Source organism: Barbus barbus, assembly GCF_936440315.1.
Source record: "Barbus barbus genome assembly, chromosome: 29".
NCBI lineage: Eukaryota > Metazoa > Chordata > Actinopteri > Cypriniformes > Cyprinidae > Barbus > Barbus barbus.
The window spans coordinates 17,195,444-17,210,619 of NC_136757.1; the positions used below are offsets into that span (position 1 = coordinate 17,195,444).

The 15,176-nt window shown below is 36.8% G+C and overlaps 1 protein-coding gene across 1 annotated transcript in view; it reads left to right on the forward strand.

Annotated features, from left to right (window-relative positions):
• Positions 1 to 15,176, forward strand: part of LOC306849473 (phosphatidylinositol 3,4,5-trisphosphate-dependent Rac exchanger 1 protein-like) — a 73,094-nt gene that overhangs the window by 51,870 nt on the left and 6,048 nt on the right. The window contains exons 18-34 of the mRNA XM_079384518.1: positions 287 to 435; positions 765 to 850; positions 2,102 to 2,241; positions 2,380 to 2,488; positions 2,986 to 3,167; positions 3,300 to 3,461; positions 3,655 to 3,865; positions 5,697 to 5,952; positions 7,030 to 7,230; positions 9,316 to 9,404; positions 9,492 to 9,574; positions 10,011 to 10,101; positions 10,519 to 10,647; positions 11,171 to 11,212; positions 12,900 to 13,117; positions 13,382 to 13,484; positions 14,629 to 14,772. Of these exons, the coding sequence (XP_079240644.1) occupies positions 287 to 435; positions 765 to 850; positions 2,102 to 2,241; positions 2,380 to 2,488; positions 2,986 to 3,167; positions 3,300 to 3,461; positions 3,655 to 3,865; positions 5,697 to 5,952; positions 7,030 to 7,230; positions 9,316 to 9,404; positions 9,492 to 9,574; positions 10,011 to 10,101; positions 10,519 to 10,647; positions 11,171 to 11,212; positions 12,900 to 13,117; positions 13,382 to 13,484; positions 14,629 to 14,772 (2,395 nt within the window). The remainder of the gene's footprint in view (positions 1 to 286; positions 436 to 764; positions 851 to 2,101; positions 2,242 to 2,379; positions 2,489 to 2,985; positions 3,168 to 3,299; positions 3,462 to 3,654; positions 3,866 to 5,696; positions 5,953 to 7,029; positions 7,231 to 9,315; positions 9,405 to 9,491; positions 9,575 to 10,010; positions 10,102 to 10,518; positions 10,648 to 11,170; positions 11,213 to 12,899; positions 13,118 to 13,381; positions 13,485 to 14,628; positions 14,773 to 15,176) is intronic.

Here is a 15,176-nt window from a genome sequence, read left to right on the forward strand (position 1 = left end):
ATAGCTTATAAAGGTTTTAAGCAATATAAAGCTCTTTTGCCATAAAGGTGTGAGGTTCTCTCAGTTCTGTCTGCCAATCTTTTAATCCTCATTAACACCACTCATCTCTCTTTAATTCTCATCAACGTCAATTATTATTTTCTGTCTCTCTCCCAATCCTAATGCCTATCAAAGAAAATTGTAATTAGGGACACCCTAATTTATTTTTCTCTTCATTTGTGATTGTTTGTTAGCTGGATTCTTGGTATTTATTTCCTTTGTTTTCATCTTTTTTTCTTTGGTGCAGATGGCAGGCCTGCAGCTGGGTAGAAAGATCTACTCCATTAATGAGGACCTTGTGTTCCTAAGGCCTTTTTCTGAGGTGGAGACCATGATCAACCAGTCCTTCTGTATTCGCCGCTCACTCAGACTGCTGGTGGCCACCAAGAACAAAGAGTAAGTCCACGTTCATTGCAGAAATCAGATACTTATGCACAGACACACAGACATGTTAAATGTAGCCGGGTACAGTGTAAAAGGACACTACTAGTATTGGAGTTACATGTAGGAGAGCACACACACTTTTTCAAAAGAGTGTTCATTAATGTTTAAGCATGCCGGCACTTCTTGTTCCTAAGTGTAGGCACAATGATGTTTTTGAAAAAAATATATTCTGCTAAGTAACACAGAATACATGTCATGCTCATGTCATGTTGCTCAAATAAAAAGGACAAAAGAGCCTAGCTTATGTGCTTATCTCATGTCTTTATGTGTGTATATGATAGGATTGTGAAGATTCCAGATGTTCATGGCACTCTTCCTTTTATTCTCTGCGGTTCTTGTCCACCTTACGTTCATGCAGTTAAGAAAGGTGAGTCCTCGTTGTTTGTAATGATCAAAACAAGCATGCACATCATATCACATTCATATGCAAAGTGATTATGGCATCAAAACCCAGAGCCATTCTGATTTTTTTCCATTAAAATTCACACGTGTTATTCTGAATCGAGGAATGCATTCCCTCCATCTAACCTACCAGACAGATGTTAATGTACTATAAAAAGCTTTCATATAAAGCAAATTCATGACACCAGGCTGCTGCGGTCATGTGATCAACATCTGGTGCTCTTCAGCATTTGAACCCAAACTCAGGATCCCTGCACATGTTTCTGGATTTAGAAAGTGCATTCTAGGAGCTTTTTGAAGTCAAAGCCGTTAGCTCATCTTCACGGCACTTAGACAAAAGTAGAGATTTACGATGCGTCATTATGGGAGCTTTCATCACTTCAAGTGCCCCTGAATGCAGGGGGTGTAAATTCCAGAGTAAGCGGTTTATTCAAAGCAGAGGTAAGAATATGTGAAATCATCCTGTTAATAAACAAAAATCATAAGTTCTTGTCTCATAAATCTTTTCGTTGCTGCAACTTGTTTAAATTTCAGATTGGAAGTCTCTACATCAATTTTTTTTTTTATTAACACTCAAATGAATATTTTCTTTGTCTCATACGCTATCATTATGAACATACATTTACGATCTGTCTTGTTTCATTAAGCTGATATATTAGGACAGGTACCTGGCAGTACATATAAAAAGATACGCTCTTAAAAATAAAGGTTCCAAACAGGAGTTGTTTTTATTTTTGGTTCCCCAAAGAACCTTTCAATAAACTGTTCTTAAAAGAACCCATTTTTCTTAGTTTGAACGTCTGAAGAACCATTTTCCACCATGAAGAACCTTTTGTGAAATGGAAAGGTTAATTAGATGTTCAAGTTTCTTCATGGAATGATACTGTAGATGCCAAAATATTTTTTCAAGAGTACAGATGTCAAAAGGCCAGAAATAAACAACAAAATCATTCAAAAACCCACAAATCATTTCAAATGCATTGAAGTACAACAGAGGCTATGCATGGCTATGTTGTTCTGTACAAATATAAAATGATGCATAGTCAACGCTATCATCACATCATACACATTTGGCTTAGAAAGTGTCTAGACTGGTTGGGATTTGCCTACATGTAAAATATACAACCCTCTAACTTCAGAATCATCCGTTTGACATCTTTCATTTGTTTGGTTAAGGTCATTGTACATTATAGACATCATTTTTGTGTGTATACAGGCTCTGAGGCAGCAGCTGCAGGTCTTCAGCCTGGTCAGTGTGTCCTTAAAGTCAACGGCAACAACATGAACCAGAGCAGCTACCAGGAAGTCCTGGAGCACTTTAGTGGCCATCAGCCTGTCCTAGAGCAGCAAGACACTGTGAGAATTAACACTGCATTGTGTTTTTTTAATAGGCTATGTGGTCCACATATGGTGATCGCAGAGGTTATTTGCTTCTGACACTCTATACAGTGCCTGTTTCCTCCCTTTGTGATATTGTTTTTTCTTCTGCCGCAGAGCTGTGGTCAGTGGGCGTACCGTGTGTATGAGGATGTGGAAGAACAGATGTCTTTTAGGGGGTGTGAGAATGGCTCTGATTCAGAGGACGGCTGCACTAATGGAACAGGTAGTGTGTGTGTGTTTGGCAAATGACTCAGTGTGACAGGTGTACCCAAAAAGTTATTGTCGTTAACGGAAACTATTATGAATACAAAAGCCATGGGAATTTAGATCTAGTGTCATACGCATTTGTGAATGCAAGCTTGTGTGAAGACATTTTGTCCTCGGCTAAGTACCAAAGTTCATGTGTAGTGAACTTGTGCAAAGACATTTGATCAGTGGTGGATCATTGACGTCTTTAGCCTCTTGTGTGAATTCACATAAATTACAAACAGATTAATCTCTCAAACCTGACTAAGCAAAAGATGCAAGAGATTATATATATGCAAATATTTATGAATAATTTAAAATAAAACAACTGAAATTAAAAGTAAAACTGCACAATGAAATAATAATAAAAACAAGTCATATTTAAAAAAAAAAATTGTAATGTCATGCGATGTCCTGAACACATTTGTGTTCTCGTTTGATTCTTTACACTTGTGTGTTCTTTGCATTTTCTAGGCTCTGTAAGAAGGCTGGAACAGTTGTCCATCTCTGATGATGTTCCTTCAGTCAGTCTGAATGTGGATAATGTTCATGTGGAACATGGTGTTGTGTACGAGTATGTCAGCACAGCAGGAATCAAACACTGTGTGCTGGAGAAGATGGTGGAACCCAAGGGTTGCTTCAACCTTGCTGCAAAGGTCAGACCGGTTTTAATGGTTTAATGCTAAATGTTTAATTACTGTATATATTTGATTTCAAGATCGACATTCAATGGAAGTTGTTTTCTCTAACCTATCGCATGTTCTTGTGTGTATTTTGAATGCTCTCAGATACTGGAGGCCTTTGTAAAGGACGACAGTCTGTTTGTGAAGAGCTGCCGGCAGCTAATGGCTCAGAATGAGAAAGTGGTGACCATGCCACAGTTTGAGTTTCAAAACATTTGTGACACCAAGCTGGAGAGCATAGAAAAACGCATTTGCAGTTACAAACAGGTGTGATGTCTGTCTTGCTGGTACTACTTTATCGTATTCCCTAGTGCACTATGGATTATACAATATCACAATGTTTCGAGACATGAGTGACCATTTTTTTTTATCTAATTGATAATTAAAAATGGAATAAAAAGCATTACAAAACACTATGAAAAGGCTGTCTCATAGTGCTTTAATATTCTTTTCCTATCAGTTTGTGGAGGAATTGCAGACCAAGGCTTGGCCCACGTTTAAGCAGGCGAGCACTAAACCTCATGTTCTGGGCTGCATGGACTTCGTCCCCACCAACTGTCATCTGAACCTGATGCACGTGTCCTGCCCGAAGAATACCTCCTCATCAAGCCGAGCCTTTAGCATCCGCTTCGGACGCAAGAACTCCTTCTTTGGCCTTGATCCTGATCAAGGTACATATAGTTACTTTACCAATTATAACTGAAGGGATTTATTCTAGTGCTGTCGAATGGTTAATTGCGATTTAATCGCATCCAAAATAAAAAAAATTGTTTACATAATATATGTGTGTGTACTGTGTATGTTTATTATGTATATATTTACATGCATGTATATATTTAAGAAAAATGTTATGTGGATATATTTAATATATCTATATATAATATATGAATGCATAAATGTATTCATGCAAATACATGTGAATATTTTCAAATGATATACTGTGTGTGTATTTATATATACATAATAAATATACACAGTACACATACATATATTATTATGTAAACAAACATTTATTTTGGATGCGATTAATCACGATTAATCGGCTGAAAGCGCTAATTATATCACATTTAAATATTATATTTATATATTAAATATTATTTTATAATCTTTCTGTTTCTCATAAAAGCTAAATAAAATACTTTAAAGAGAATATGTAATGTTTAAGTCCGATAAATGACTTGATTAAATACTACAATTCAGCTCATTGGCTCAGTTAACCAAATCTCCATGTTACAATTATTGAAAGTTGTAAAAAAAGTAATTAAGCTTTATGGTGAAAACCTCCCAGGTCTTCTAAAAAGCATGGCCTGCTATTCCCAAAGCAATCCAGAACCTTTTAAAGCACCTCCATCAGACCTCCTTTAAGACACCATTAGACCGTCATAAGTAGCTTTTAGTGATGTCATCCCCACTGTCCCATAGGTCTGTTGTCATCCACTCCCTGTGGCCTAACGAGGGAGAGTTCTCTCTCTTATTATGACTGTTTGGTTTTTGTTTATGAGGTCTGATGCTTTATTTATGAAGATAAACCTTTAGTCACATTATCTTTATCATCAAATAAAACAAATTGACAAACTCACCACACCAGAGCTCAACAATAAAGCTTTCTGTTTCTGCTGGCCTGGTTGAAGCAATTGTTCAGATTTGTCCTGATTGTTGAAACAAAGAAAATTACAAAAATAAAATTTATAGCCATTTTTTATATTTTATTTTTTATAATTTTAGTTTCTTTATTAAAAAAAATATTATTAGCAACAATACCTATAAATGATGCAACTTTAATGAAACTGCTTTACATCTATAAATTATTTATTTATTTATTTTTCTGGATTTAGTTGATTTTCAAGCCATGCTGACTTTCAAATCCAAGCCATTCTGCACTTGTCCAAAATTTCAAGACCAGTAACATTTAGCTAAGTTTTTAAATTCAACTGGGCATCCCTAGAATTTAAAGAGGCAAAGCATCTGGCTTTCATTTTTGGCTTCACCCAGATTGCTATGGCCCAACTTTCTGTCTAGCCACCACGTGTAGCTGGGGAATGAACCACATAATGCTTTGTTTCTTATGCTCTGCAGCACGAGAGCTTTTTATTTTTCAGTCTCTGCTACACATCTGCTCTGCAGTTGTCTCACGGTTAGAGATGTTTAAAATTCCTCCGGTACACTTCTGTGCAGCCTACAGCCTCATGGTCCATGGCTTTCCACAAATGCAAGTGTATGCTATTCAATTCTTCTGTTTTGAGTCACAGAAACTCCAAACTTAGTATGCGCCATCCCTAGACAGCATTTTAAGGCATGTGCCCAGCATGAAGGCTGTTACAAAGTCTGAGTACCATAATTATGTCTTTTAAGATGCCTTCATTAGGCCAAATTGTAAGGTGGCGTTACTTATATTCCCATATTGCAAACTCTGTGACAAAAGAAATCCAGGATGCTGTATGAATGAAGAAAAGGGACACTCTTTTATCTTATTGATTAATGTCACTTATTTTCTTCCTGCAGCCAATTTGAATCCCATGTCCCATGCCGTGCATTGTGTGACCAGCATGGCGGCCCCCTCCTGGAGTTGCATGAGTTTAGATGAAGAGACGGAGGAGGGTGAGGGGAGCATAGAGGACGGCAGGAAGCATGAAGAGGGAGGTCTCAGCTTCCTCCTCAAACAGGAAGACACTGAGAGCCAGGATAATTACATCTGCCTCTATAACCGCCTGGACATATCAGTGCGAGAGATGAAGCAATACGTGGCCCAGATTGATGTGTAAGTGGTGAAGTATTTTAACAGTGTTCAAAGTAATGTTTAAAATAGATTTAACTTTAAGTGATGAGCTCTTGAAAGTTTTTTAAATAAAAAAAAAAATTCTATAGTCAATATACATCTAATCTAATCATTAAGCTAATATATTTAATAAGCAACAAAAACGTTCTCAAATTCTCATCTGATAGTTCAGAGTAGGTTTTAGTAGCCTCCTCTTTGAGTTCAAAACTGCAGGATGTTCTTTTATGACAGCCTAAAAATATTTATGGCTTAGACAGAAAAAATGTAAGACAGAGAAGACATTTCAACAGCCTCTCAGGAGGAACGAATGTTTGTTATTCAGTGGCTAGCATGTGCTGATGTAGAAGTTAATTGTCAGTGAAATGGAGTCATTTCCCAATCCCATTCCCCCGTCTCTTTCCCAGTGCCTTTCTGTCAGTCTACATTTCCCTGTCCCCTAAAAGAACAAAGATCATTAGTAAAATAAAAGGGTGCTGCTTCAACTAGAGACAGTTTTGTCCTTATTGTCTTAAAATACCCTTAAATACTCTAAGCTCTCTTATAAGGTTTCACACTCACTAGTTTAATTTTTCCATTAAAGTCATTTATTTGATCATAAATAGAGTAAAACAATAATAGATAAATATTATTGCAAAATAAAATTTCTGTTTTTATGTATGTTTTTTTATTTATTTTTTAATTTTTTTTATTCCTGTGAGGTCAAAGCTGAATTTTTAGGATTCTTTAAAGTTCAGTAGAAGTCTTTCGTAACAATGTAAAGGTTTTTACTCATTATTTTGATTAATTAAATGCATCCTTGTTGAATAAAAGTATTCATTTCTTTAAAAAAAAAACTCAAATATATGATCCAAATTTTAATTACGATAAAAATAAATAATCAGATAATGAACCCTTATTTTCATCATTTATCTGTTGATCTACTCCGACATTAATAACATTAATCATAATTGGGCAAATCAACTCATAACTCAAACGTTCAGTATCAAAACACTTTCATAATTCATTGTAACAGTTCATGTCTATCTGTTTCCAAACCTCTCTAAATATGTTTCATCTTAGACTTCTGTCATCGATAACTGGACCGACTCAGGGCTCAGGGCCACCCTCGTTTGAGAGCGCCCCCTCAACATCTCCCATACAAGAGGAGACGGACCAAGACAAGACAGAGCATGGCGGGAACAAGAGAGTGTGCTTCAAAGTCAACGAAGATGATCAGGAGGACTCTGGACATGACACCATGAGTTACAGAGACTCCTACAGGTGAGGAAAAGATTGTGAGATGATGTTTATGAAACATGTTGGAGCCTGGGTTCTTAAATGAGTAACATCAGTTCAAGTCCAACCTGCAACATGTCCTGATCCCATTATCACATCCATCCATCCATCCATCCATCCATCTTCTTCCGCTTATCCGGGGCCGGGTCGCGGGGGCAGCAGTCTAAGCAGAGATGCCCAGACTTCCCTCTATTATCACATAAGTTTTTAAAATGTTAATATTGATACAAGCATCAAGTTTCATTATGACTTTCATAATAACATTTTGTTTTCTGTGAAATTATGTATAAAAGATGATTTAAAATCCCAGTTTTCCTCCTGCACGTGTGAAAGCAGAGAGAGTGAGCGAGACGGGGCTTCTGGGCTGCTGTCTGCTCCTCCTGTCAAACAGACACGTAGGGAGACGATAAATATCCCTTACAAAGAACCTGTTGTGCCACAGCATCCAGACGTCCTCTTTAACCACTAAAGAATACATTGTCATTGTTATGATGTCATCATTATATGGAGCAAAGTATGTTTGGTTGTGATCTAGACCTGACGGAGCAGGGCAAAGCTGGGGCTGACCACAGCCGAGTGGATATTTTGCTTCTGTCGGGATAAACGGATGCCTGCTTTTGCACCCTCTATCATTATGTGGCGTTCCATTTTAAAATCCTGCTGCTCTGTGATAGGGTGAGCTCATGAACAGCTGCAGCCATCATGTTTTATAGATAGAAGCAGTTTTTCTTCTATTTAGGCTCTTACAGTAAGTAACTGGATTTGTCTGTGGGATGTAGGTAGGCCGTCCGTTCTTGTTATCGTGAGAAGAGGGCTGGCTGTTAGGGAACATGAATTTTCAAGGGTTCAGGAGGCTGAATGGTAAAATACGAGGGAATGCTCCTTTTTTTCCTCTTTCAACTTCTGGGAGTGTTGCAACCTGCTGGTCATGAGCATGATCTGCTTCCATTCTTGGCTTGTGGCGGCACTAAATTTGGCCTCCACTGTTATTGTGGGGTGGGGAAAGGGAACTTCTAGTCTTTCTAGTGGGTTTGAAGTACAGTCTGTGTTTCCCTCTCAAGCTTTTTGGAGCAAAAAAAAGACATTTCGAAAGTTTCATTCTGTGTCAGAATAAACATTTTAAGGATGGCAAGAAGACGTCCACCTAAACTTGTTGATCTTGGTGGATAAAAGTTGAAATTGTTGATGAAGTTTGTTGATGTTTAAATTTCGAAATGACTTGAGCTCTTATGATCGATCAGTGTAAAATTGTCATCATTTACTCACCTTTGTCATTCCAAACCTTTTAGCACTTTTTTTTCTTCTGTAGGAAAAAAAAGATTCCTCAGCATCTTTATGTCCATGCAATGAATGTCTTCTACATATCTTTTGTTTCCAACTGAAGAAAAAGTCATAGAGCAAACCCTTTGATATTTTGCAATCGTGTTATCATAAGAAGTAATGTGAATTTAACCAGTTGAAACATTTGTGGAAGCTTGCATTTTTGCCTTTTTTAATTCTGAGCCCATACAAAATGAATAATAGGTGTTCAACCTCTGTATTGCAGTAAATTTCATCATAAAATGAACAGGAAGGAAACAGCCATACAGAGATCCTGGAAAGTTATTTGTTTCAGTGAAGCTTTCCTTTACAATTGTAATTTTTCTTCAGCTTTGAATAATTACTGAACTTCGCATCTTTCATTGGCTATAATGCTTTGACAACGGGTCAAACATTTTTTGTACATTATTAAATATCTTTTTGTCTTTGAAATATTGGTCAAATTGGAGTTGGTCTCTGCAGGCATCCTTTTCATCACATGAAGACATTTGTATTTGCAATGCAGCCAATCAGTGTTTAATTTTATGATGAAACACTGATTGGCTGCATCACTCTGTCTCCTCTCCACCAATAAGCTGGTGTGTGGTGGGCGTTCTGGCGCAATATGGCTGCCGTCGCATCATCCAGGTGGATGTTGCACATTGGTGGTGGATGAGGAGACTCCCCCCTTCCATGTAAAGCGCTTTGAGTACCCAGAAAAGCGCTATATAAATGTAACAAATTATTATTATTATTTGTGTGTTTTCACAGTGAATGTAACAGTAACCGAGACTCAGTGCTGTCATACACCAGCGTCCGGAGCAACAGTTCTTACCTGGGCAGTGATGAGATGGGCTCAGGTAACTGTCGTCTGTTAGTTGCGGTTACAATGTTGAAATTCAGGACAATAACTAACAAGACATTGCTACTTTAATTTTGTTTTCCAGGAGATGAGTTGCCATGTGATATGCAGATCCCTTTAAACAAGCAGGATAAACTTCACGGATGTCTGGAACACCTTTTCAATCAGGTATATTGATTTCCCCTCCCATAAATCAAACTTTTAGTCTCTTTTGCCAATTTAAACTTGATATTCCCTTTGTAACTGTTGCCCTTTGTCTGACTCCACTCACCTCCTTATTTTGTCTTCTATTTTTGCTCTTCATCAATACATCCCCTCTTAGTTTCCCTCTATCCCACAGTATCATTTATCACATTACCATCATCTGTGTGAGCACTCTTTGACCTCTGCACCTCTGCTCTTTGACCTCAAAATCTATCGTCTTCTGGAGGTCACCAGATTTTGACCCCCTCTCAATTTCACAGATATCAATAGTTAATAGACAGGTTACATGTGGACAGACTGAAAGCAGCAGGCCTGACGTTAGCAAGGGCGTTAGCCGGTCTTCAGTTAGCGCAGGATGTGTGTGTGGTGACTGGGTTAACTGTGTCTTTTTCATTCTCAGGTTGACTCGATCAACAGTCTCCTGAAGGGCCCTATCATGAGCAAAGCCTGTGAGGAAACCAAGCATTTCCACAACGACCACAGTCAGCCAGGTACCGCCCGGTCGGGTGTGCATGTGTGCTATATTTGAATGCTATGTTTGGAAACTCATTTGAGGGATGTGTGTATTTGGGTTCTCTGTTGGTGCGTGGGGGGGGACTTTTATAGGTGGGTAGGGGTGTGTGAATGTTTCTGTTTGCATCTGTACGTTATTACCTCTGCATGCGAGGTTACCACAGTAGTTTCTCCTATGTGTTTTATGTATTTTAGGGGAGTATATAATTAGCTTCTGTCTAAATATGGCGTGAAAAATTTGTGAAAATGTTTTGCTATTTTTTATTTAATCTAAATAAATTTATATTGTCCTCAATATACATATATTTATATATAAATCTATAAATTTTTATATATTTTTTACCCCCACTTTTATTCCTTAATGTATAATCTCTATTAACTATAATAACTAATAGAGTTTCGGCACACGGATGACTGGACTGCACGCTGGCGGTATGTCTTGCACAAGAATATCCAGGAGGACCCTTGGAATCTTCCCATTTCAATCAAATCTTTAGTTAACAGCCTTCATCGCTTCGTAGAAGGTAAGTCACTATAACTCTATTTACTTTAACATGTTTTATAGTGCATAAATCGTCAGCGTACATTATTTTGATGATTCATACTATAAAATGTGCAGTAATAATGGCAAATAACAATTGATATTCAAAAATGTTACCATTGGAGTACATCAAGATACCAGTAGTGTTTTAGGAGTCCTTCAAAATGAACTTTAAACTTGAATTCAGATCTGGCTCCGTTCTGGTATTAAATGCACATTTTAAAATCCTGTCCTACATTTTTTATCTTAAGTATCCTAAGAGGCCATTCACACAGGTCTAGAGAGACTTTTTTTATTTAACTTGAGAGCCACTCTTTTAGAATAGCATGTTTACATTGAAAAACTATGGAAATGCAGTTGCCACATTATTTGCGGAAGCTTGGATGAACAGCCCCTACACCAGTAAACTGAATTACAAAACCGTTTCATGCTCAATTTGTCCAGGCTATAATGTCCTGTATTATTGTGCACTGGGTTGTATTCATGTCTATTTGTAACTGTTGCAGATGGAAGGAGTCAGCTCTTGTTGGCGTTGCTTAAATGCACTGGTAAGTTACTCTAGGTTTGAACCTTTCCCTTGTTGAACTTGATTGTAGATCATTTCAAATAGCTTTGGAAAGTCAACCCAGAATGTTTACATGGTCACGCACTTGCATCATCATCTGTGTGAGACTTCAGAAAGGCAACTGTATTGTGTGTGATTTATCATCCCTACTACTGTTTTGGACTGAGCTGTATTTACAGACACCTCCATGTGCTGTGGCAAGGGAGTGTTTTATTGGAATTCTGTAGCAGGGAGTGTGTTGCATGTGTTTGTGTGTGTGCAGTCAAGTTGCAGTGGGGTGTGTCTGTTTGTGAGCTTCTGAGCGAGCAGTAGACACAGATAAAGTGAGAGTGGGTTTGTCCCATGGGGTCTGTGGTGGGAGACATATGGAAGCTGTTGAGCGTTTGCTTTGGAACCTGATCTAGAGCCCTTATCCTTACTGCTCCACACAGACAGCAGCTCCAATCCCTGTTCCCACCCAGCGCTGCTATGAAACCCACCATCTGCTTAAAGTATTACACACGCTGAACACGACTTAAAACTGTTTTAGGACATTCAGGATTCCCCTCAGACCACTGTTTGGGACATATACTGATCTGTGAACAGTAAATTAATCAGTATTAGCAGCATCTGCCATTAAAACTTTAAATTGGAGCAATTCAAATTTATAAAATAGCAGTTAAAACAGTAAAATTAACCAGTTAATAAGGGCTTCTGACCCATAAATGAATTTCAAAGGAATTATCATCATAATCATTTGGAGTGTTTTCTCAACAAATATTAATATATGCAGTTAATTATGACTTATTACAATTGATTCAATTGATGCAATCAGTTTGATAAATAAAATAAAATGGCATTTTAATAGAGAACCCAAGGTGTTATAAACTGTAAGGTACATACCACTGTTCAAAAACTTGGGGTAAATAAGATTTTTTTAAAGTATTAAAGCAAGTAATACATTTATTGTAAACATGAAATTGATTAAAAGTGACCAAAAGTGACAGTAAAGAAATTCATTGTTAGAAAATATTTCTATTTAAAATAAATGTTTTATAATCTTTCCAATTATCAGAGAATCCTGAAATAAATGTATCGTGATTTCCACCAAAATATTAAGCAGCACAACTGTTTTCAACATTAATAATAAAACAAAATGTTTCTTGAGCAGCAAATCAGCATATTAGAACATATTAGATTTCTGATCATGTAACACTGAAGACTGGAGAAATGGCTGCTGAAAATTCAGCTGCCATCACAGGAATAAATTACATTTTAAAATGTTAATTATTGTAATAATGTTTCAAAATACTGCTGTTTTTACTGTATTTTTGATCAAATAAATTCAGCCCTGATGAGCGCAAGATACTTCTTTAAAAAAGATTAAAACATCTTACCAATGCCAAACTTATGACCAGTAGCGCATCTCTTCACCAGAGTAATGAATATGAATATACAATAATATTTATAATATTCGATATTATAATTTTTTATTATAGTTTAAATAAATTATTGGGTCTAAGAACAATATTTTTATTTGTCTGTATGATTTATTGACTCTTAAATATGATACAAACATATGGAAAAATAATAACATATTTTCCATGCATGATGAATAAATGTGAGTGTACACACATGTATATACACATTTATACAAATATCATGAATTATTTTCTACTCTTCTGTCACAGACACAGAACTCCAGTTGCGACGGGATGTCATGTTCTGCCAGTCTCTGGTGGGGGCGCTTTGTGCATTGGCAGAGCAGCTTGTGAATGCGCTGAACCTGCGTTTCAACAATAACGGAGAGTATGAGGAGGACAGTAAAGAAGTCAGCCGGAAATGGCTGGAGCAGATCTCCACCATCGGAGTGCTCTTTAACTTCCAGTCAGCACTCTCTCCACATGTGGTAAGACTACTAGAAATTACATCTTATCATAGCTGATTCAGAGACAGTCATCCCACAATAACTCAGTGCTCTCTACTAATACACACAAGCATGATAATAAAGTTTTAGAATTGAATCTTGAGACTATTACGACTAAATACAGAACCAAGGCCATCATATCCTGGATTTTCCTGGATGTGTGCAGTATTATTTCAGTCATATACTCTCCTGCTTCAGCATGAAGATCTTGATTATTTTGGGCTCACAAACTGTTTACTTGAACAGAGAGAAGAGCGAATCATGCTGGAAGATACAAAAGCAGCACTGCAGGATCTGGAGAAAGTCACCGTGCTTTTCCGCCCACTGGAGAACGAGTGCCTCGTCCCAAGTATGACACCACACCACATATATTATCACATCGAGTAATGTGTATGTGTGTCGTGTATGTATGTATGTGTGTAATATATATATTACACGCATGCATACAATACACACATACACATGTATATTATATATATATATATATATATATATATATATATATATATATATATATATATATATATATATATATATATATATATATATATATATATATATATATATATATATATATATATATATATATATATATATATATATATATATATATATATATATATACACACACACACACTCTTTATTACTCACGCCACTTTATTAGGTATACCTTGCATCAACAAGGCATTGTCGTCCACACAACTGCCGCTCACTGGATATTTTCTCTTTTTTGGACCATTTTGGGTGAAAATCCCAGTAGATCAGTTTTTGAAATAGTCAGACCACACAGACTCAAATTCCACATTTGAAATACACACACACACAAGTTAGAAATTGCATAAATATTTATTAAACATGGATGCTGAGTAAATTAGGGTTTTAAAAATGCATTTTGTAAACCACTGAAACACCAGCAACAATGACCACAAATTTCTTTCCTTTACAAATAGTTAGATCCAGGGTCCCTCCCTTTGTCTGATAAAGCTGTGTGATTCCACTAAAAAGTGAAAGCCAAAACTCTGGTCCTTATATAGCAGCACCCCCTTTCCCCTCCTCACAAGCATACACACACCCTCCAGATGTCCTCTTCAGGAATGCCAGCACTGTTAGTCGTGATAGGAGAACAGCTTTATCTGCCGTCTTCTGTTTTGGTTTGACTAAATCTGAGGGAGGATGTTCTGCTCTGTGGTTTGTTCCTGCTGCAAAGGTGTTTTATTTACAAGGTCATCTCTGTGTTGTACAAATGTGAACAGCTTAGCTTTTTATCTTTCACACATCTGTGAGTTTTTTGCTTTTACTCATCGCATCAGGCTAATTACAACCTAATTAACCTTACAAGTTTCCCAGTGTGACCTCAAACATAAAGTAAACAGTATGTACGTGTGTAGACATTTCTTAAATGAAGTGGTGCAAAGGGAAAAGATTGAAATTGCATAGAATTTTAAATATTTTCTCACTGTGACTCACGCATCTTTTAATGCACTTTTTTCCAGACACATCTGTGCATTACCAGGTGGAAGGCAGTCGGCAGGCCATCAGGGTGACAATGTTCTTGGACAGCTGTCATTTCAATGAGCTGCCAACCAGACTGCAGAACGGAGGCTCTTTGAAGCTTCAATCAGTCCTCTTCACTAGAGGTGGGAGCAGACAAAAGAAACAAGATAAATGACCATTTAATGTGTTTCATTTGTAATTTACAATTCTAAAACTTTGTGAGCTGCCTACAATGGTTATATTTTAAGGCACTATAGGCTATTCAAAAAGGTAGCCTTCTTAATTATGGTGCCTCTTAAGATGCTAGGCATGCTTCTTTTGTGGAAACACCTATCCCAAAATGCAATATGATGAGAATAAATCAAGGCAAGAGAAGTGTCCATTATTTATTTATTTATAAAAATTGTATTGTTTTTTGTTATTTCTATTAGGTTTTAGTCTATATAAGTTTTGTTCTATTTATTTTTTGAGAAATTATTCCTTGGCATCTAGCTGAAATAAAGAGAGTATTTCAGTTTATTTCAAGTAAAAAAAAAAAAATAGTTTT